Source organism: Ascaphus truei, chromosome 11 (genome assembly GCF_040206685.1).
Source record: "Ascaphus truei isolate aAscTru1 chromosome 11, aAscTru1.hap1, whole genome shotgun sequence".
NCBI lineage: Eukaryota > Metazoa > Chordata > Amphibia > Anura > Ascaphidae > Ascaphus > Ascaphus truei.
In genome coordinates, this window is record NC_134493.1 from 43,244,900 (window position 1) to 43,265,836 (window position 20,937).

General features: G+C 47.3%; 1 protein-coding gene across 13 annotated transcripts in view; it reads left to right on the forward strand.

Annotated features, from left to right (window-relative positions):
• Positions 1-307: 307 nt before the first annotated feature.
• Positions 308-20,937, forward strand: part of TNRC18 (trinucleotide repeat containing 18) — a 59,364-nt gene continuing 38,734 nt past the window's right edge. For 9 of the 13 annotated variants that reach the window (XM_075565928.1, XM_075565938.1, XM_075565930.1 and 6 more), the window contains exons 1-2: positions 308-554; positions 20,536-20,661. In XM_075565928.1, the coding sequence (XP_075422043.1) occupies positions 323-554; positions 20,536-20,661 (358 nt within the window). In that variant the 5' untranslated portion in view covers positions 308-322. Of the gene's footprint in view, positions 555-9,652; positions 9,883-20,535; positions 20,662-20,937 lie in introns of those variants that run through there. The other 4 variants (XM_075565934.1, XM_075565941.1, XM_075565935.1 and 1 more) reach the window with 2 other exon arrangements.

Sequence of the window (20,937 nt, forward strand, 5' to 3'; positions counted from 1 at the left end):
AGGATTTAGGGGGACAGTGTGTGACAGGATTTAGGGGGGATACAGTGTGTGACAGTATTTAGGGGGACAGAGCAGGAGCGCGAGGGGGAGGCCTGAAAACCGCCTGGAAAAATTCTCACCAGCGGTTTGGATCATTCAGTTTCCTGCGGGGGGGGCCTTGAAACCCGCGCAGCGCGCGCTTCATAACTGGTTTTTATAGGAATGGCTGAGGGCCAAAGTGTTTACATGCGCAGTGACTGACGGGAGCGTCGACCAATCAGCTATTTACTACGGCGCGGTGATTGGTCCGCCCGGGAAGGTGGGCGGGCTCGGGGGAAACACAATGCCCGTTTCATTGCTGACTAGTCCGCCGAGCAGCGCGCTGGGGAGAGCACGGGGGGCGGCAGGACCCGGGAATCTGGGGGGGACGCGGTGGATTTGGGGGTTCCCTTGGGATTCAGGAAGACTGGATTGTGAAGGAAGGGGGGTCACGGAGACCCGGGGAGGGGGGTGTATCCCCCCTCAGGAATGGGAGCTGAGTGAGGGGAGGACGCGCGGATCGGACCCCACACCAGGTAAAGGGGGGGTTGATGGCCGGGAGATCCGACGTGGAGTGAGGGAGCACACCCTGGTCACATGTGCTCAGAGTGCAGGGGGGGGGGGGTTTGGAGAGGCTCAGAGTGCAGGGGGGGGGGGGGGGGTTTGGAGAGGCTCAGAGTGCAGGGGGGGGGGGGGTATGGAGAGGCTGAGTGCAGGGAGGGGGGTATGGAGAGGCTCAGAGTGCTGTGTGTGTGTGTGTGTGGGGGGGGGGGGGGGGTATGAAGAGGCTCAGAGTGCAGTGGGGGGGGAGGTATGAAGAGGCTCAGAGTGCAGTGGGAGGGGGTATGGAGAGGCTCAGAGTGCAGTGGGGGGGTATGGAGAGGCTCAGAGTGCAATGGGGGGGGGGGGGTATGGAGAGGCTCAGAGTGCAGTGGGGGGAGGTATGGAGAGGCTCAGAGTGCAGTGGGGGGGGGGTATGGAGAGGCTCAGAGTGCAATGGGGGGTATAGAGAGGCTCAGAGTACAGTGGTGGTGATGGGGGGGGGGGGTATGGAGAGGCTCAGAGTACAGTGGTGGTGGGGGGTGTATGGAGAGGCTCAGAGTGCAGTGGGGGGAAGGTATGGAGAGGCTCGGTGCAGTGGGGGAAAGGTATGGAGAGGCTCAGAGTGCAGTGGGGGGAAGGTATGGAGAGGCTCAGTGCAGTGGGGAAGGGGTATGGAGAGGCTCAGAGTGCAATGGGGGGTATGGAGAGGCTCAGAGTGCAGTGTGTGTGGGGGGGGGGGTAAGGGGAGGCTCAGAGTGCAGTGGGGGGGGGTATGGAGAGGCTCAGAGTGCAATGGGGGGGCATAGAGAGGCTCAGAGTACAGTGGTGGTGGGGGGGGGGGGTATGGAGAGGCTCAGAGTGCAGTGGGGGGGGGGTATGCAGAGGCTCAGTACAGTGGTGGTGGGGGGGGGGTATGGAGACGCTCAGAGTGCAGGGAAGGGGGTATGGAGAGGCTCAGAGTACAGGGGAAGTATGGAGAGGGGGGGGGGGGGGGTATGGAGAGGCTCCGAGTTCAGGGGAGAAGGCATGGAGAGGCAGAGTGCAGGGGGGGGGGGTCCTGTTTTTAATTAAAAGCAGCAATTCAGCCATTTTATCTGCATGGAGCCGAGACTGAAATCCGCAGAAACCAGCTAACTCATCCCTGCTATATGCCCCCCCCATTTCCCAGATATACCCCCCCCCCTTTTCCAGATATATCCCCCCTTTTCCAGATATATCCCCCCTTTTCCCAGATATATCCCCCCCTTTTCCAGATATATCCCCCCCTTTTCCCAGATATATCCCCCTTTTCCCAGATATATCCCCCTTTTCCCAGATATATCCCCCCTTTTCCCAGATATAGCCCCCCTTTTCCCAGATATATCCCCCCCTTTTCCCAGATATATCCCCCCCTTTTCCCAGATATATCCCCCCCTTTTCCCAGATATATCCCCCCTTTTTCCAGATATATCCCCCTTTTCCAGATATATCCCCCCCTTTTCCCAGATATATCCCCCCTTTTCCCAGATATATCCCCCCCTTTTCCCAGATATATCCCCCCTTTTCCCAGATATATCCCCCCTTTTCCCAGATATATCCCCCTTTTCCCAGATATATCCCCCCTTTTCCCAGATATATCCCCCCTTTTCCCAGATATATTCCCCCTTTTCCCAGATATATTCCCCCTTTTCCCAGATATATCCCCCCTTTTCCCAGATATATTCCCCCTTTTCCAGATATATCCCCCCCCATTTCCCAGATATATCCCCCCCATTTCCCAGATATATCCCCCCCCATTTCCCAGATATATCCCCCCCATTCCCAGATATATCCCCCCCATTTCCAGATATACCCCCCCTTTTCCCAGATATACCCCCCCCTTTTCCCAGATATATCCCCCCCTTTTCCCAGACATATCCCCCCCTTTTCCCAGACATATCCCCCCTTTTCCACAGATATATCCCCCCTTTCCCCAGATATATCCCCCCTTTCCCCAGATATATCCCCCCCTTTCCCCAGATATATCCCCCCCTTTCCCAGATATATCCCCCCCTTTCCCCAGATATATCCCCCCCTTTCCCCAGATATATCCCCCCTTTCCCCAGATATATCCCCCATCCCAAATATATCACCACCCTTCCCAGGAATATCTATATATATTATTCCCCCCATCCCCAGATATATTATTCCCCCATCCCAGATATATTATTCCCCCCATCCCAGATATATTATTCCCCCCATCCAGATATATTATTCCCCCATCCCAGATATATTATTCCCCCTCCAATCCCCAGATATATTATTCCCCCCATCCCAGATATATTATTCCTTATTCCCCCCATCCCAGATATATTATCTCTCCCCATCCCAGATATATTATCTCTCCCCATCCCAGATATATTATCCCCCCCCATCCCAGATATATTATCCCCCCCCATCCCAGATATATTATCCCCCCCCATCCCAGATATATTTTCCCCCCCCATCCCAGATATATTATCCCCCCCCATTCCCAGATATATTATCCCCCCCATTCCCAGATATATTATCCCCCACCCATCCCAGATATATTATCCCCCACCCATCCCAGATATATTATTCCCCCACCCATCCCAGATATATTATTCCCCCCCCTTCCCAGATATATTATTCCCCCCCCTTCCCAGATATATTATCCCCCCCCCTTCCCAGATATATTATTCCCCCCCCTTCCCAGATATATTATTCCCCCCCCCTTCCCAGATATATTATTTCCCCCCCTTCCCAGATATATTATTTCCCCACCCTTCCCAGATATATTATTTCCCCACCCTTCCCAGATATATTATTTCCCCACCCTTCCCAGATATATTATTCCCCACCCTTCCCCGATAGATCCCCCCCATCCCCGATAGATCCCCCCCATCCCCGATAGATCCCCCCATCCCCGATAGATCCCCCCCATCCCCGATAGATCCCCCCCATCCCCGATAGATCCCCCCCATCCCCGATAGATCCCCCCCCCCATCCCCGATAGATCCCCCCCCCATCCCCGATAGATCCCCCCCCCATCCCCGATAGATCCCCCCCCCATCCCCGATAGATCCCCCCCCCATCCCCGATAGATCCCCCTTCCCAGGGATATCCCCCCACTTCCCAGAGATAAGCCCTCTGAATCTTCCCAGGGATATCCCTTATGTATCCCCCTCTTCCCAGGGATATCCCCTCTGTATCCCCCTCTTCCCAGGGATATCCCCTCTGTATCCCCCTCTTCCCAGGGATATCCCCTCTGTATCCCCCTCTTCCCAGGGATATCCCTTCTGTATCCCCCTCTTCCCAGGGATATCCCTTCTGTATCCCCCTCTTCCCAGGGATATCCCTTTTGTATCCCCCTCTTCCCAGGGATATCCCTTCTGTATCCCCCTCTTCCCAGGGATATCCCTTCTGTATCCCCCTCTTCCCAGGGATATCCTTTCTGTATCCCCCTCTCCCCAGGGATTTGCCTGCTATATATCCCCCCAGCCAGAGAGATATCCCTGCTATATATCCCCCCTAGCCAGAGAGATGTCCCTGCTATATATCCCCCTTCCGCTAGCCAGACAGATATCCCTGGTATATATCCCCCCTAGCCAGAGAGATATCCCTGCTATATATCCCCCCTAGCCAGAGAGATATCCCTGCTATATATCCCCCTTCCGCTAGCCAGACAGATATCCCTGCTATATATCCCCCCTAGCCAGAGAGATATCCCTGCTATATATCCCCCCGAGCCAGAGAGAGATCTCTGCTATATATCCCCCTCCTTTTCAGAGATATCCCTGATGTGTTTCCCCCTCCCCCTTCCCAAAGAGATATGCTCCCTCCCCCCTCCAAGGGATATCCCTAATATACCCCTTCCCAGATATATCACGCTTCCCACAGATATCCCTAATACCCCCCTTCTCAGACATATATATATATCCCCATCCCAGAGTTATCCTTAATATATCCCCCAGTCCCAGAGAGATCCCTGATCTATCCCTCCCCATCCACATTTCCCTAATATTTCTCTGGGATAAGGTGATATATATCTGGGAGAGATCTCTGGGTCTGTGTGATGTATATGCAGTATCTGACACACGTACACACGTCCCCCAGTCCTGGAGATATCCCTAATATAGCTCCGCCTCCCAACTATATATCTTGCTCCCCCCCCATCCCTCTTCTCCAGGGGTATCCCAGATATCTTCCCCCTTCCACTTATACTGTACCCCTAATATATCTCCCCCCTCTGATATACATCCCCCTTCCCAGAGATATCCCTGACCTATCCCCTCTCCTAGATAGATCTCCCCCTCACATTGTCATTTAAGAAACCAAAAATGTTCTGTAGCATCCACAGAAGGTGGATTTATTGGGATAGATGTTCATGATGCTAAAACCAAGTTATTATAAAGAAACCATTAAGGGGGGGGGGGGTGTTAAAATGGATTTCTAATTATCCGAATAATAATCGTCAGGTCACATTATAGAGCAGCTCAAACCCCCACAAATGTATTATTTGCTGGGGGTTAACATACTCCAGGGTTTAAGGAAAAATAAAAAACAGAAGAGGGCACATTTCCTTATCCAGTATGCAAACTCCCCCACCGGTCTTCGGGAAAAGTAACCATTGTATTAGACATTGTGTGCGTGTGTGTGAGATCCCAATAAATTCCTCCAATTTTATGCGAGTAAATGCACAACTATTATCTCCACATTGTTTGGAGGTGAGATGACGGGATTTGCTGATTACATGCTAGAAAGTAAAACCTGGATTTGGTTAAGGTGGCTGTGTGGCTGTTGATGGTGAATGTGGTTTATTTTTTTGTTTTTTTTTGGGAGGGGGAAGGGTGAGCTGATTCTCTTGGGGGAGCAGAAAGCTCCTAATTCCCCATGAAACCTTCAGTTTATTTCCCATCTGATTAACGATCTGGGCTGCTGTTAGAAACAAGGGAAACTAATTATTTATAGTGGGTCTTTGATATCAAGAATCTGTGGAATGGGTCAGCGTTCTGAGAAAAAGCTTTTAAATGAATAATAGCATCCATTACTTGAAAACGAGAGGTAACTCTCAATGTATTACTTCCTGGTAAAATATTTTATAAATAAATAAATAAAATCCAGTGAGAACCTCAACTGGCTATATGAGAAAGATATAGGGGAATGAGGAGGATTTAATCATTACCTGGCCCCAATATAGGAATACGCTCTATTTAGGGGGGATGGGGGTATGTATGCATCCTTGGTGAGGAGATCTATAATCTTCTCTCTTTTATAGCCTGTGTGTATTGAAAGTAAAAAAAAATATATATATATTATCTATCTATCTCTGTGTATATCTCTTCTCTCGCTCGCTCGACCAATAGATACAGAAAAAGGGTTTTATTTAAACAGGATCAACGTTTCTGTTCTTTTCAAGGACCCTTTTTCAAGATCTTGAGAACGCTGATCCTGTTTTAAATAAAACCTTTTTGCTATATTGGCTCTAAGAGTGCCTGATTTATATTTATTTTTACATATACACACTTGACCCAGGCCCAAGGAACAGAGAAGGGCAGACAGCACATCAGGCAAGTGGTAAATCAATAACTGTGTGTTGAAGCATTAAGAAATCGCACCTCCCTGATGACGAAGGAACCCTGCGTGGTTGCGAAACGTTGTATTTTTTTCATGGTTTAAACTTTAATACACCCTTATTGATTTACCACTTACCTGATGTGCTTTGTCGCCTCTCCATTCCTTGAATCTGGGTGAAATATACCTTTTTATATGATGTGTGCACTCGCCGTTTTACTTTTGACGGTGTGTGTATAATACAGTGTATATATAGGTTGTAGTAACGCGTGTTTTTATACAATGTAGTAACTAACGTGTATGTATGTGTATTATACAGTGTATAGGTTGTAGTAGTGCGTGTGTGTGCGTGTGTGTATAATAGTGTATAGGTTGTAGTAACGTGTGTATTATACAATGTAGTAACTAACGTGTATGTATGTGTATTATACAGTGTATAGGTTGTAGTAGTGTGTGTGCGTGTGCGTGTGTGTATAATAGTGTATAGGTTGTAGTAACGTGTGTATTATACAATGTAGTAACGTGTGTGTATATAATATATAGATATATATGTATGGATGTCTATGCATCTGCTTAAATGGGATACATGTGTATGGATATTCCAGGCAAAAGATGACACGTTGTGTGCTCATTAGCATGTCAATTTCCCAGAATCCCTTGCTGCAGTGGGAGCACTGTATGAAAGGCAGGGGTGCAGACCTGTCTGAGGACATGTGAATGTGCTCACAAGTGATATTCTTTATTGGCTATATGCTAACGGTGGAGTTTTTCTGTTGTTTTTCTCACCCACCATAACTTATGCAAAAAAAAAATAATATATATATATATATATATATATATTATATATATATATATATATATATTTTGTCATTTCCCAGAATCCCTTGCTGCAGTGGAAGTGCTGTGGTGATAATGGTGAATGACGGGGTTGCAGAGCTGCCTAAGACATGCAAATGAGCATACAGTTATATTTCCATTTGAGATATATATATATATATATATATATATATATATATATATATATTATATATATATATATATATATATATATATATATATATAGTAAGAAGGGTCAAAAAAGGTGCACTCAAACAATCCATATTGAAAAAATGTACTTTATTAGCAATGAGTAATAAAAAAAAACACATAAGACAGACCCAAACAAATACCACATAGTAAATTGCTGTTCGTAAAGACTGTAATAAATTCTACACCAAATCACACAAAGGTCTGGCAAAACCCAAAACATACGGGGTTCAAATTTGGCATAGCAGAACCAGGGGAAAAATAATTATTCCCCCAGTGATGCAAATGAGATCGGCCGATCTGAGAAAAAATAATTGAACACAACCAGACCACATGAAAAAATAGTTAAACCTCAAATACCTGCTAGTAGAGCAGCAGAAAGAGAAATATCTACTTCAAAAACTGCATAGAATGACATGAACATAACAGGCATGGTAAATAGGTGTAATAATGAGCATGGTAAAACACACAGCAAAATATACCTAGCAGCCAGGTATTTGAGGTTTAACTATTTTTTCATGTGGTCTGGTTTGTTCAATTATTTTTTTCTCAGATTGGGCCGATCTCATTTGCATCACTGGGGAATAATTATTTTTCCCCTGGTTCTGCTATGCCAAATTTGAACCCGTATGTTTTGGGTTTTTTGCCAGAACCTTTGTGTGATTTGGTGTAGAATTTATTAGTCTTTACGCACAGCAATTTTACTATGTGGTATTTGTTTGGGTCTGTCTTGTGTGTTTTTTTTTTATTACTCATTGCTAATAAAGTACATTTTTTCTATTTTTTCAATATGGATTGTTTGAGTGCACCTTTTTGACCCTTCTTCTTCTCTTTTTACTACATAATTCTTGTGGGTCGGTAGCACCACCAGAGGGTAACTATTTTACTCTGATTACTGGTTATCCTAACATTTAGACCATATTGGGGGTGATTTGATTGCGACACCTATTTTGTGTTTTATACATATACATATATACAAGAGGAAAATGTTAGCGCCTACCAAAATCCTCCAGCAGAATCCTAGTATGCTGTGAGATGACTGCAACCAATAAATGGTTAAAACATAAGTGTAAAAATATATACGGATAAAAAAACACAAAAAGATTATATGTACACTAAGAATATGAAAAATTATATGTAGAAAAATGTAATCATAAATTATACAATACAATGAAGAATCCAATCCAAAAAAAGTGTACTGTCCTCCAGAGTAACTGCAGCCTGAAAAAAAGGACCACCGAATCCCTCAAGGATTTAAGAAAAAAACAGGCACATTTTTTATATATACACACACACACACACACACACACACACACACACACACACACACACACACACACACACACACACACACACACACACACACACACACACACACACACACACACACACACACACACACACACACACACACGTTGACAAATCACCAAAAAATCTACTTGCCACACAAAAAAATCTACTCGCCACCTAGTACCAAACGTGTGCTGCTTGGGCCAATATTTACTCTCCTGGGGTTAAATCCACTCGCCCGGGGCGAGCAAATGTATAGGTTTGTCGAACACTGTATATATATATATATATATATATATATATATATATATATATATATATATATATATATATATATATATATATATATATATATATATATATGTGTACTGTATACTCATTTGCATGTCTTAGACAGGTCTGCAACCCTGCCTTTCACCATTATTACCCAGCACATAGTGCTTCTACTGCAGCAAGGGGTTCTGGGAAATGACATGCAAATGAGCACACAGTGCCACCTTTTGCTTCAAACCCATATAACATGGTCCCCTGTAAGCTTATGCTTGCTGCATTTCACAGCTTTGAGCACAGCCAGGGTTAAAATGCATAGCCAGTAAACCAATCCACAGGCAGCCGTTTCGACCTTAATAGATCTCATCAGTGTGGGGTTGATTATACTGGCTTTGCAAAATGAAGCTTAGAATAGGTTTCATTACACTTAATTAAGTTATGATGGGTAAAAAAAAAGTGACAAAAACCCTCCACAGTAAAGCAAATGGAAATATTACTGTGTGCTCATTTGCATGTAATAGGTTGTAGTAATGTGTGTTGTAGTAACGTGTGTGTATTATACAGTGTATAGCAGCGTGTGCGTAAAGTGGGGCGCGGGACTGACTGCGGGTGGCGCAGGGTTTACAGAGGCCCCGCGCGCTTTCCGAAGGCACTTAAATTAAGTGCCGGGGGAGCTGAAGGGCCTCTAAACCTAACTTACCTTGGCTCCGGCGGCTTCTCACACGCGTCGCCATGGCAACACGGCGTCAAATGATGCTGCGAGTTCATGTGACGTCACGTTGCTATGGCATGACGCTGGCGCGGAGGTGAGGGGAGCGTCGGCAGGGGGACGCAGGGAAAAAAGTTTGTGCCCCCCTGGTGTATAGGTTGTACTAACTGTGTGTGTGTGTGTGTGTGTGTGTGTATATAATGCAATGTAGTAACGCGTGCTCCCTGTGTTCTCTGTGCTCAGGCTCCCCCCGGCAGCACACCATGGTTCGGTTTAAGCGGTCGGTGTGAGGATGGATGGCCGGGATTTCGTGCACATACCGCCGCCGCCTCTGCTGTCCGGGCTTCCCATGGAGGGGACCCGGGGCGGCACTGGCGGGGCTGCCGGCCGCCATGCTCCTTCTGCTGGCCACCTGGCCCCGCTTCCACAGGCCAAATATCTCTCGCCGGCCCTCAACGTGCACTCCCATCCCGGTAAGACACGGCGTATGTATATAGTATATAACTAGATGTGTGTGTATATATCTCGTATGGAAGAGAAGTGTTATACAGTACACATTATAATTGGCTATATCAGAGGTGCTCAACTTCAGTCCTCAAGCCCCCCAAACAGTCAGGTTATCAGGATATCCCTGTTTCAGCACAGGTGGCTCAGTCTTTGAGCCTCTGATTGAGCTACCTGTGCTGCAGCAGGGATATCCTGAAAACCTGACCTGTTGGGGGGGGGGGTTATTGAGGACTGGAGTTTTGCCCCCTGGTCTATATATCTCATGTCAGGGTATTGGAGTAATGTTATGTTATTTGTGTGTTGGCACATGTATGAACAAAAATGACACACAGATACACATACACACCCACCATTTTAGTGAGCTAAAGCATAAAACCCCACTGCATGATGTATTTCTATATTTAACTGTGCCAAGCGGAGCGCTACTGGGAGCATGACCTGAAATATACAGCAGTAAGCACAGAAACCCCAGTGCACCCTTCAGTATGACTAATCATTCAGTTGATTTTATATATTCTCTTCTAATGAGTAAGGGTCAGTTTGTCAAATCTTTTGGCCAAAACGTGAAGCTACAACCACATTGGTGAAAAACAAAACTCTGGCAGTGCAGGGGTTAATCTGTGTGCATCTGACCTGACACAGTCTGGGAGGGGGGTGAGTGACCTCTTGGTTTATTTTAGCCTTTTGTTAGACTGGCATGTTTAGCAATTTCCTCCCCGCCCCCTCCCCTGCCTGTGAATTGCTGACATGTGCAACAGGACTTGGATCCCGACTCCTCCCAGCAGCTTATGACCAGTCAGGAAATTAAACAGGTTCCTGGGGATCTTCCCCCTCCGGTCACAGAGTCCCGTTCCCCCACCCCCCCCAGGTTGCTCCCCTATTTTGTGGCTTCCAGGTGAGGTGTCTGTGTGTCTGGTTGTCTGTGTGTCTGTGTGTCTGTGTGTCTGTGTGTCTGTGTGTCTGTGTGTCTGTGTGTCTGTGTGTCTGTGTGTCTGTGTGTCTGTGTGTCTGTGTGTCTGTGTGTCTGTGTGTCTGTGTGTCTGTGTGTCTGTGTGTCTGTGTGTCTGGTTGTCTGTGTGTGTGTTTGTCTCCGTCCAATATTCCTGTTCATGGGGGGGGGGGTCCCCAATCGCTGCGCTGAAGCTTTGTGCCTTGCTATTTCTTGGGTTAAATGCCTGGGTTTTGGGTTGTGAATCAGACAGAATTTGGGTCTCCTTGAATGAAGTTGTGTTAATCGCAGGATATTCCGGACGCGACACACTTCAATGTGTGCGGATTTTGATTATATAAATAAGCAGGTTATATAAACAGCAGAGTGATAAATGTCATTCAGAAGTTTGGAGGGTTTGACGTGACCCCAGAACATATGGCAGTTTGTCCCCATGTGAGGCTCTGGTTCCCTGGTCTCCAGTTTCAGGCTCTGAATGGAGCAGGCTGGGGCACAGTCTGGGCTATGTTTGGGTCACCCGGTACCTGTGTTGGGGTCATTTCTAGCAGCTGCTGAGTTGTTGTCCCCCCCCCCCCCCACCCCCCAGGGAGGATATGAGGTACCTCCTGCCCATTGTAGCTCCAAGCTTTTATTTAACCAGTAACATGCCAGCTGCACGTAGCAGATAATCCCGGCGTCCCATTTCTCTTATTTGAGGAGTTTGGTAACAAAACGGAAATGATTCTGGGAGCAAATGGTGCTTCTTCTTTCTAGTAGTCACTGTGAAGATTGTAGCTTTGGCTCAGAGGGGAGATTCCTGCATGTTTCCTGATGAATTTGTAACAGTTCACTACACCCCCCCCCCCTTTTATCGTAAATATAAAATAATCTATTATGGCCTATGATTCATTTTTGCATATTTCTGAATTATGATGTGTATGTACATTTTTGTGTGAATGTGTATATTGTATAATATATCTCTGACGAACACAATCCTTTTATATGTACATGTTTTGCTGCACTGAAAGTGTTTCATGCTCTCTGCTGACTGTCAGTCTGGTCTCCCTCCCCCTTCTCTCCTTTTTCTCTCCTGCTCTCTCTCTCTCTCTCCTTTTTCTCTCCCACCCTTCTTTTCTTCTCCCCCCTTTCTCTCCTTCTCTCTCCCCCCTTCTCTCCCCCCCCTTCTCTCCTTCTCCTCCTCCCTCCCCCCTTTTTCTCCTTCTCCACCCCCCCTTCTCTCCTTCTCCTCCCTGCCTTCTCTCCTTCTCCTCCCCCCCCTTCTCTCCTTCTCCTCCTCCCCCCCCTTCTCTCCTCCTCCCCGCCTTCTCTCCTTCCCCCTTGAAATGTTAGCTGCATGAAATTGTGGAGCTGTGAGGTCCATTTGCTTCTGTAACTGTGCCCCAAACATTCGTGTCTGCAATTCAAGGGCAGCCTGGCAGCTGGAGGTTTGCTCGGTGAATATACAGCACAGGATATTTAGAGTAAAAGTCTGGTTTATGTGCTATTATTAGACTTTTATGAACTCACATTTTGTTGCAGAGGTTCATTCGGTGACACTGGCTACTACTGGATTTACCCAACAGAATATTTATTCTGGGTAATTATTAGTTATTATTAATGGCTTGAATTGTTGAAGGTTGCAACACCATTTTAGGTGTCCAGTGTGGGGGGTTCTTAAAATATAAAATGATAGTGTACTGAGCTTTCCAAGCCTTGTAGGTCTCTTCTTTAAGGGCGCTCTTATGGGTATGTATGTATGCATATCTTTTATTTATATTGCACCATTGATGTTCTTAGCTCTTCACAGCAGTAATAATACATGTCACATCATAATATAACAAAGGGAATAAGCGCTTCAGACAATAGGAAGCGGTGACAATAGGAAAGGGAGTCCCTGCCCCGAAGAGCTTACAATCTAGGTGGCAAGTTGGGATAACTTTCAGAGACAGGAGGAGGGTGTTATGGTGAGTGCGTCTGCAAGGGAGGGATTTCAGCAGTGGAGACCCCGAGACAGATTTAGAAGAGGGTAAAGTGATTCTAGCAGTAGCTTTAAGAATAGATTGTAGGGGTGAGAGGCAGGAAGGCCGGACAGTAGTAGGTTACAATAGTTTAGACAGGAAAGGATGAGGGTCTGCATTAGATTTTTGTCAGTAGAGGGACATCTTTGCAGTGTTACAGAGATTAAAAACAACAGGTTTTACCTACAGTGTGAATGTGGGAGAGAAGTAGACTGTGACCCCCTACTCGGCGTGCTTGTGATACTTACTGGGTGTATGATAGCACTGCCCACAGTTAGACTGCGGACATGGTGCCGCAGCCCGCGCGGAGGCTGAGGGAAAGCATAGTACTCGGGCCGTGGGGGGCGTTCCTAGTGACGTCACGGAGCTGGTTCGTCCTCATTGGGCAAACCGCTCACGTGACTGCCCTGTCGCGCGAGAAAAACGTTTTAACTGATTTCTCGCGCATCGTGCGCCCCCTCCTGCTCAGTGAGGTACTATGGACGCAGCCTAATGTAGAAGGGGGCAGTAGGGCCAGGCTTAGGAGGAAGTATGAGGAGCTCCGTCTTGGACATGTTAAGTAGGAGTTGGCTGAGGGCCATCCAGGATGATATAGCGGAGAGATATTGAGAGACTTTGGTCTGTACAGCAGGTATGAGGTCAGGGGTTGATAGGTAAATTTTGTGTGTCATCAGCATAGAGGTGATATTAGAAGAGATGTGATAAAGTCACCTACAGAGGGTGTGTAAAGAGAAAAGAGAAGATGGCCCAGGACAGATCCTGTGGTACCACCACAGGGAGATCGATGGGGTAGGAGTTAGCAAATGAGACACTGAAAGTACAATGGGAGCGGTTATATATAATATGTTTGAAAAGAAGTGCATATTTTTAAGGCCTTGCATTTTCTCTGGTGGAGATTCTAACATTTGTTATGTAGGTTACTGTTTTCATAATTGTAAGAAAAGTTTACTTTATGCTCTGGAATTTGGGAAGTTGCTTCATGCCTGAGCTGGGGGTAATTCTGTGTCTGTCTGTGGACTTTCTTTGGCTGCCTTTTGTGTTTTCAGCCTTGACCAGCTCTGCTGCAGTGACCCTCCCACAGAGAAGTGGATGTTGTTGGGTGATGTGAAATGTATTTGTTTCCCAAGACCCTATGCCCGGCTATGCAGCTAGGTGCCCGATGGGGCTTGATCCCCCCAAAAATGAGGTGTATCGGGCCACAAGAATATAGGAATGTTATTTTTGATTAATTGAAAGATTTTAAAATAATATATTTTAATATTTTGCTACAATTTCTAATATTTGTCCTATAAACATTGTCATTCCTTTCAGTTATACGTGACTTTGAGTGCGAAAAATGTCACTACTTATGAAATTAGCAGGAGCACAATTCAGGGGTCATTGGCCGCCAGTTGTAGGGCCTTAAGGGAATGTGCAATCTGTCGGGTTTCTTATGATTTAGTCACGGTCTGATACCTTACTGAGGAAAGAAGGCAGAATCCATCCTTGACTGGCGGGAGGGCCTCACCCCTTTGTCCCCATCCCAGACAGGCCGCTGGAGGGTCGCCCCACTGTTCCTATCTCAGACCAGCCGCAGGAGGTCCTCACCCCACTGTCCCCATCCCAGACAGGCCGCAGGAGGACCTCACCCACTGTCCCCATCCCAGACAGGCCGCAGGAGGACCTCACCCCCCTGTCCCCATCCCAGACCGGCCGCAGGAGGGTCACCCCACTGTTCCCATTACAGAAAGGCCGCTGGAGGGTCACCCCACTGTCCCCATCCCAGATCGGCCGCAGGAGGACCTCACCCCACTCTCCCCATCCCAGACGGGCCGCTGGAGGGTCACCCCACTGTCCCCATCCCAGACGATAGATTGTGCCAGTGAGTTTTCCCATGTTGGGACACTGCAGTCCTGTGCTGTCCTGCCAGGGGAGGGAATCGTTGCCAGTTTGCTGCAGGTCGACAGGACAACAAACAGGTTCTCAAACCTGGCCTCGGGAAATCACGAGCCGCCTTTCCAGGGGAACCGGAGAAAAACTGTTCCAACCTGTTCCTCTGAATGTGGCACCAACCAGGTTGTGTGCTGTCTGCCAGTTATCAGCTGGGGCGAGCCTGACCCACTGACACCAGCACAGTGATTCTCAGGGGAAGCCGTCTCTGTGCTGATGTCTCGGCAGAATTCTTTCAGACTTGATGCGCATACATTAGTATAGTGACACCACAGAAGTAAGGGGTCTTTGGTAAGAAAATAATTAGATGGATGCCTGGCAGTGAAAATATTTAATGAAAGAATTGAATCGCAGTGATGTGCACAGACCTCACACGTTTCACTGATCAGAAATCATTGCTTATGACACGAGATGTCTAAATGACATCACATCATTGCCAAGGTGTGTGTGTGTGTGTATCTCACTATAGACAGTTATTGTGTGTGTATAAATCTGATCTATATTCATTCTGCTTCTCCGATGGGTGGGGGTCTTTCAGGCTGGGGGCCGCACCATGCGTTTGTTGCATGAACGCATCATACGTGACTTTTTTTAATCTAGCGGTGAATGTTCTCTTCTCTTCTTTCCCCTACTGCACCTTTAAACTATTTGTTCCTGCACATGATGGGTTTACAGTCTAATATTTTAAACCAGGGTTAGGTCCGCAGTGTGTATTGATCACTTCAGGGATCGGTACCCTTTTTCTCTCGTAAATACATGGTGAAGGGGATTACACTATGACCGTGACGTGGTTAATATAATTAGCCCTCACAGCAATATGAGAACAGTTTGGGGTGTCCCTTAGTCCTTGGAGAAGAGGATTATAGGGGGGTAAGCCTCACTCTGACTCCTCCGTGTGTGGGGCTATGTGAGCAGGGCTGGTATCGTTTAGATACTTGTCAGATTGATTCCCCTGCCTGTGACTCTTCTCAGCTCCAGTCTCAGCTGAAATGTTCCGGAGCTTGAAACCCATCCAGGAGACAGGAAATTCTTGGAAACCAGATGTTTGTGTGCAGTAGTGAATTCCCCCCAGGTTGTTCTGCCAATGCTAAAGACCAAATTCTGTCTCAAAAAATTGTCCGAGTTCAACATTTGCTAACGCGTAGCTGGGTGAGATACTCATCCAGTATTTATACTTCTATTGATCCAGAGGAAGGCAAAGAAATAGCCCAGTGAAAAACCATTTGCCAGTTCTTTTTCACAAGAGGGAAAACCATCTCCTCATACTCTATTGTCATAATCTTCTAATTCAGGCGGCCGGGGGACTAATGAATTGGCGAATTTCAGTGACATGCTCTGTGCGTGTATACATCAAGACTACATAGACTCCATCTTTTATTTCATAGACTTTTTTCAGGGACGACGACGACAGATGCTGCAGGTTATAAAATGCGCATTCCCCTTTATGTTAATTCACCACAAGAAAGGTCTAGCTGTGGCCTGCACCTGGAAACGTGGTCTCCTTCCTCTGACCTCAGTGTGGGGTGGGATGGCGATCAGAGGCTAGTGAGAATAGTATAATACTTGTATGTAATGTGAGCCTGCCAGGTGCAACCTTCCTGCGGGGACCTGAGCAGAGAGCGCAGTGAGGATTACACGTGAAACCATCTCAGTGCTGTCCTCGCTCTTATAAACACTGAAGGTCATCGCCTTGTTTTTCCATGGAAATCTCTGGTTACCAATTAAACATTAAAATTAAAGTACATCCCTAATCAACAAACACACATAATGATGTTTTGGAAGCTTGAGGCAGCGCTGTGCGCTCCGATTGTAAGTCACAGGAAGCAGTGACTGGGTGTCCATGCAGAGAGTCGCACGTCGGCCCAATAAGCCAGAGATGGGCTGGGATCTTTATATTTGTCACTAGAATGGTCTTTTCTGCCCTGTTGATGCGAGTTGACGGTTCTCTGCGGCAGCTGAACGCGGCGCTTTAGTGATGCTATGGTAAATATAATTCAGGAAGTATGATGTAATGTGAGAAGTGTATCAATGAAGGACAGCAGTCTGCCATTAAAAGCTTTACAAACAAAGGGGTTGTTGTTGGTATAATGCAGAGGCTGCCAACTCCAGTTAAGGGACACCAACAGGTCTGGTTTTAGGATATCCCTGCTTCAGCACAGGTGGCTCAATCGGTGACTGCGCCACCTTTTGAGCCTCCTGTGCTGAAGCAGGGATATCCTGAAAACTGGCCTGTTGGTGGCCCTTGAGGACTGGAGTTGGCAGCCCCTGGTATAATGCATTGATTAACATGCAGTGCGTGTGATAAGGTGTTGAATAGAAAGTGGACCAATTTAGTATCTATATATTGTTTCAGGGCTGGGATAAAATGCAACGCACCATGTGTTCTTTGCAAGGCGATGAGTTATTTTCCACCGTGGATGGGGGTTCAGAGATCCCTCATATATTCTGTCCCTCATGTCTGTCTACTGCTTATAATGAGGATGTTTTGACTAGAGAGGTGATCGATGGCTGTGCTCTGTAGTTTGTGGGAGTGAGTGGGGCTTTGTGCACACCCCCGCATGCCTGGACAGGCCCCGCTCTCTTGGTGGATTCCGTGGGGTTTGTATCATCGCATTCCTGCTGCAGGTGCAGCCTGGTTTTGCTACAATGGGTACGTAGTCTTGGTTTGCATCTTAGTAACGCTAATCATTGTTTTATTCCTCTCCAGTGGGCAAACTGAATGTGCGTGTGTGTGTTTGTGTGCGTGTACGGCATGTAAATGGATACGTGTGTGTGTTTGTGTGTGGTATGTTTGCATGTACGAGGGCGTGTGTGTGTTGTGTGCATGTTGTATGTACGAGGGCAGGTATGTGTTACACATGTGCCCTTGTTCATGCAACACACACCTGCTCCTGTATGTGTGTGTTGCATGTACATGGGCACGTTTCCGTGTGTGTGTATTGGCATGTAACTTTGCTCCTTGTAAATCCCCCAAAAGACTTGTTTTGAGCCCAGGAGGGTGTGTGTGGGAAGGGGGAGGGAGCTGCTTTTATCCCGAAGCCCAGATCGGAAGATAACCGTTACCCTTTTTTGCTTCTCCTTGGTCGCCACACTTCCTGCTGATTGCTGAGCTCATCATGTTTACAAACCGGCTCAGGATGAAGCGGTTAAACTGCACTCCAAGAATTGCCCAATCTTCCTGTCTTCTCAGAATGTTTCTTTGTGCCATCAGAGAGCAGACACAACCCAGGACTAGTTGCATAACCTCCTGGAACTAGTCTGTGCAGACGTCCGCTGCTCTCCACACATTGCAGGAAGAGGAAGCTTCCAGTCTGTGTGTAACAATCAACACTTTCATGTGTCTATTCTTGTTTTGCACACAATGCAATTACAGTACAAGTTATATAATAAAAATACTACAGATGGGATAAGGGCATCAGGAGATAAATATAACATTGGGGAAAATAAGTCCCTGCCCCGAGAGTTTATATATGAGACTCACAAACCAATGAGGCCTCTGACACTTAGATCACCCCTAAAACAGTCCGATGCTCTGCAATGTACTTGATAACCTTGGGGCTTCCCCAGGGCATTGCATTGATCAGTCTGTAACCTCAGGGCTTTCCCTGGGTATTGACTGGTCTGTATTAGATTGTAGGAAAGACAATTTTGATGGTATCATTTTTACCCAACCATTGCAGGTGTCATTTCTATCCAACCATGGCATGTCTATCAGAGGTTTGCAACCTTTTTTGGTTAAGGAACCCAATAACTATATTGTGAAATTCTGAGGAACCCCCAACACTCTCTAATAGCGCGTCTGAGATCCGATGCATTGTAAGGAACCCCAACCCTCTCTAATAGCGCGTCTGAGATTCGATGCATTGTAAGGAACCCCAACCCTCTCTAATAGCGCGTCTGAGATCCGATGCATTGTAAGGAACCCCAACCCTCTCTAATAGCGCGTCTGAGATTCGATGCATTGTAAGGAACCCCAACCCTCTCTAATAGCGCGCCTGAGATCAGATATATTGTAGATTCTTCTGTATTTGGTACAATTTTCAAATGACCCGAAAATTGCAGGGAACCCTTTAGGGACACCCAAGGGTACCTAGGAACCCTGGTTGAAAAACACTGCTGTATATAAACATTTCATGGTAGAAAAGTGAGTTGCAGTGTAACTGCAGTGCAGCTGTCACGATGTGTCTAGTAAAATGAAGCACCCCTCGGTGTGTCTGTGAGACATTAGAATGACCCCCCAGAGTCACCTACTCCCACTCCTGGAAAGTGTATGGTTCTTCATTTGCATATTCACAGCAAGTTTATGGGAGGAGGTATCGGAGATCTCTCACCCCCAATAGATTAGTGAGGGATTATCCACACCCTAGAGAGGGGTTTCTTTTAAGATGATAATGCTCTTTTGTGATGTGTCTTGTGTTGATGTTGTCTCCTGAGAGCTAAGCTCTGCAGACCCTTCTCCTAAGCATCTGACTGTCCATGGGCTGTCAGGAGAACAGTGAACATGAAGGGAGTCTGAGCCTGTGTGTGGGGGAGAGGAGATTAGTGGGTTTGTGGATTGTGTGTATCCCCTGGGGTTATTTTGGGAATCGTCACGTGCTCTTGGGACCTCTGTGGTATCTATACTTTAACATCTTCTCTGCAGCTGTTTTCTGTGTGTTAATTCAGTATACTCTGGAGAATCCCCGTGTTCATATCTTCTGTTGTTGCAAGCTTTTTGAGACTGCACATTTAGGGGAAGACATCCCTTGTTGTGGTCTCCCTGCGCGCGCTCTCTCCTTGCGCTGCGACTCTTGGGAATATATCTACCTACTGTGTCTGTATATTTCCCAGCACGCACACACCCTAGACGGGCTCACTTCTCTCCCTACGCTGCATGCCCTCTCTGCTCGTTTTCTCTTTATCAGGGGCGGTTTTCAGGCTGCCTGCGTCACACAATAGTAGTAAAGGAAAGAGGTGCTGACATCTTCAGTGATAAATGGGAACTGATCATTTCCCCTAGGCAATCGCTCTTTATCTGATTGATCCAAATGTAATAATTCTGCAGTCTCTTTCCAAGCAGCTTAGAATCAATAACCCCTGCAGTGCTAGAGGAGCAGTGCAGCAGTAACCCCTGCAGTGCCAGAGGAGCAGTGCAGCAGTAACCCCTGCAGTGCTAGAGGAGCAGTGCAGCAGTAACCCCTGCAGTGCCAGAGGAGCAGTGCAGCAGTAACCCCTGCAGTGCCAGAGGCGCAGTGCAGCAGTAACCCCCGCAGTGCAGCAGTGACCCCCGCAATGCCAGAGGCGCAGTGCAGCAGTGACCCCCGCAATGCCAGAGGCGCAGTGCAGCAGTGACCCCCGCAATGCCAGAGGCGCAGTGCAGCAGTAACCCCTGCAGTGCCAGAGGCGCAGTGCAGCAGTAACCCCTGCAGTGCCAGAGGCGCAGTGCAGCAGTAACCCCCGCAGTGCCAGAGGCGCAGTGCAGCAGTGACCCCCGCAATACCAGAGGCGCAGTGCAGCAGTAACTCCCGTACTGCCAGAGGCGCAGTGCTAGCCCTTGTTTGAGCTGCCGCGTGCCCCACCCAAAAGGGTTAAAGATATTTAAATATGAAATCTCTAAACGGTGTGTGTGTCTATGTCTATGTTGGTCCTCTTGTCCATGTGGTGAGTAGAGGTTATGTGTATTTCTATGCATCCTATCTATCTGTGTCTGCAGCTGAAGGGTCAGATTCTCACTGCTTATCTCTGCCCTTGTCTCTGTGCTTCAGGTTATTCTCACCTGGCCGGCAGCCTGTATCCTTCCTACATTCCCCTGAGTCACCTGGAGCCTGTGGGCAGTGGGAGCCCCCTGCTGGCTCAGCTGGGGCAGCACAGTCTGTTCGAGTCACAGAAAGGTAAGTGCTGGTCCCGTGGCTGGTGACAGGGTAACACCTTGGTACAGGTGACATGGCATTGCAGGCTCCTCTGCCAACAAAGGGGTTAATACTATTCTAGTCTTCATCAGCCGCTGCTTCTTCGAGAAAAGAGCAGTGAAAACAGCCCAGTTTCTGTATGACACACAGATTCTGGCCAGCTGTCTTCTGCCCCATAGTAATGACCAGAGGCATGGTAAACGGGAGGAATTAGGGCTGCAGAATCTGTCATTGACCCCCCAGATGCACCTTGCTGTC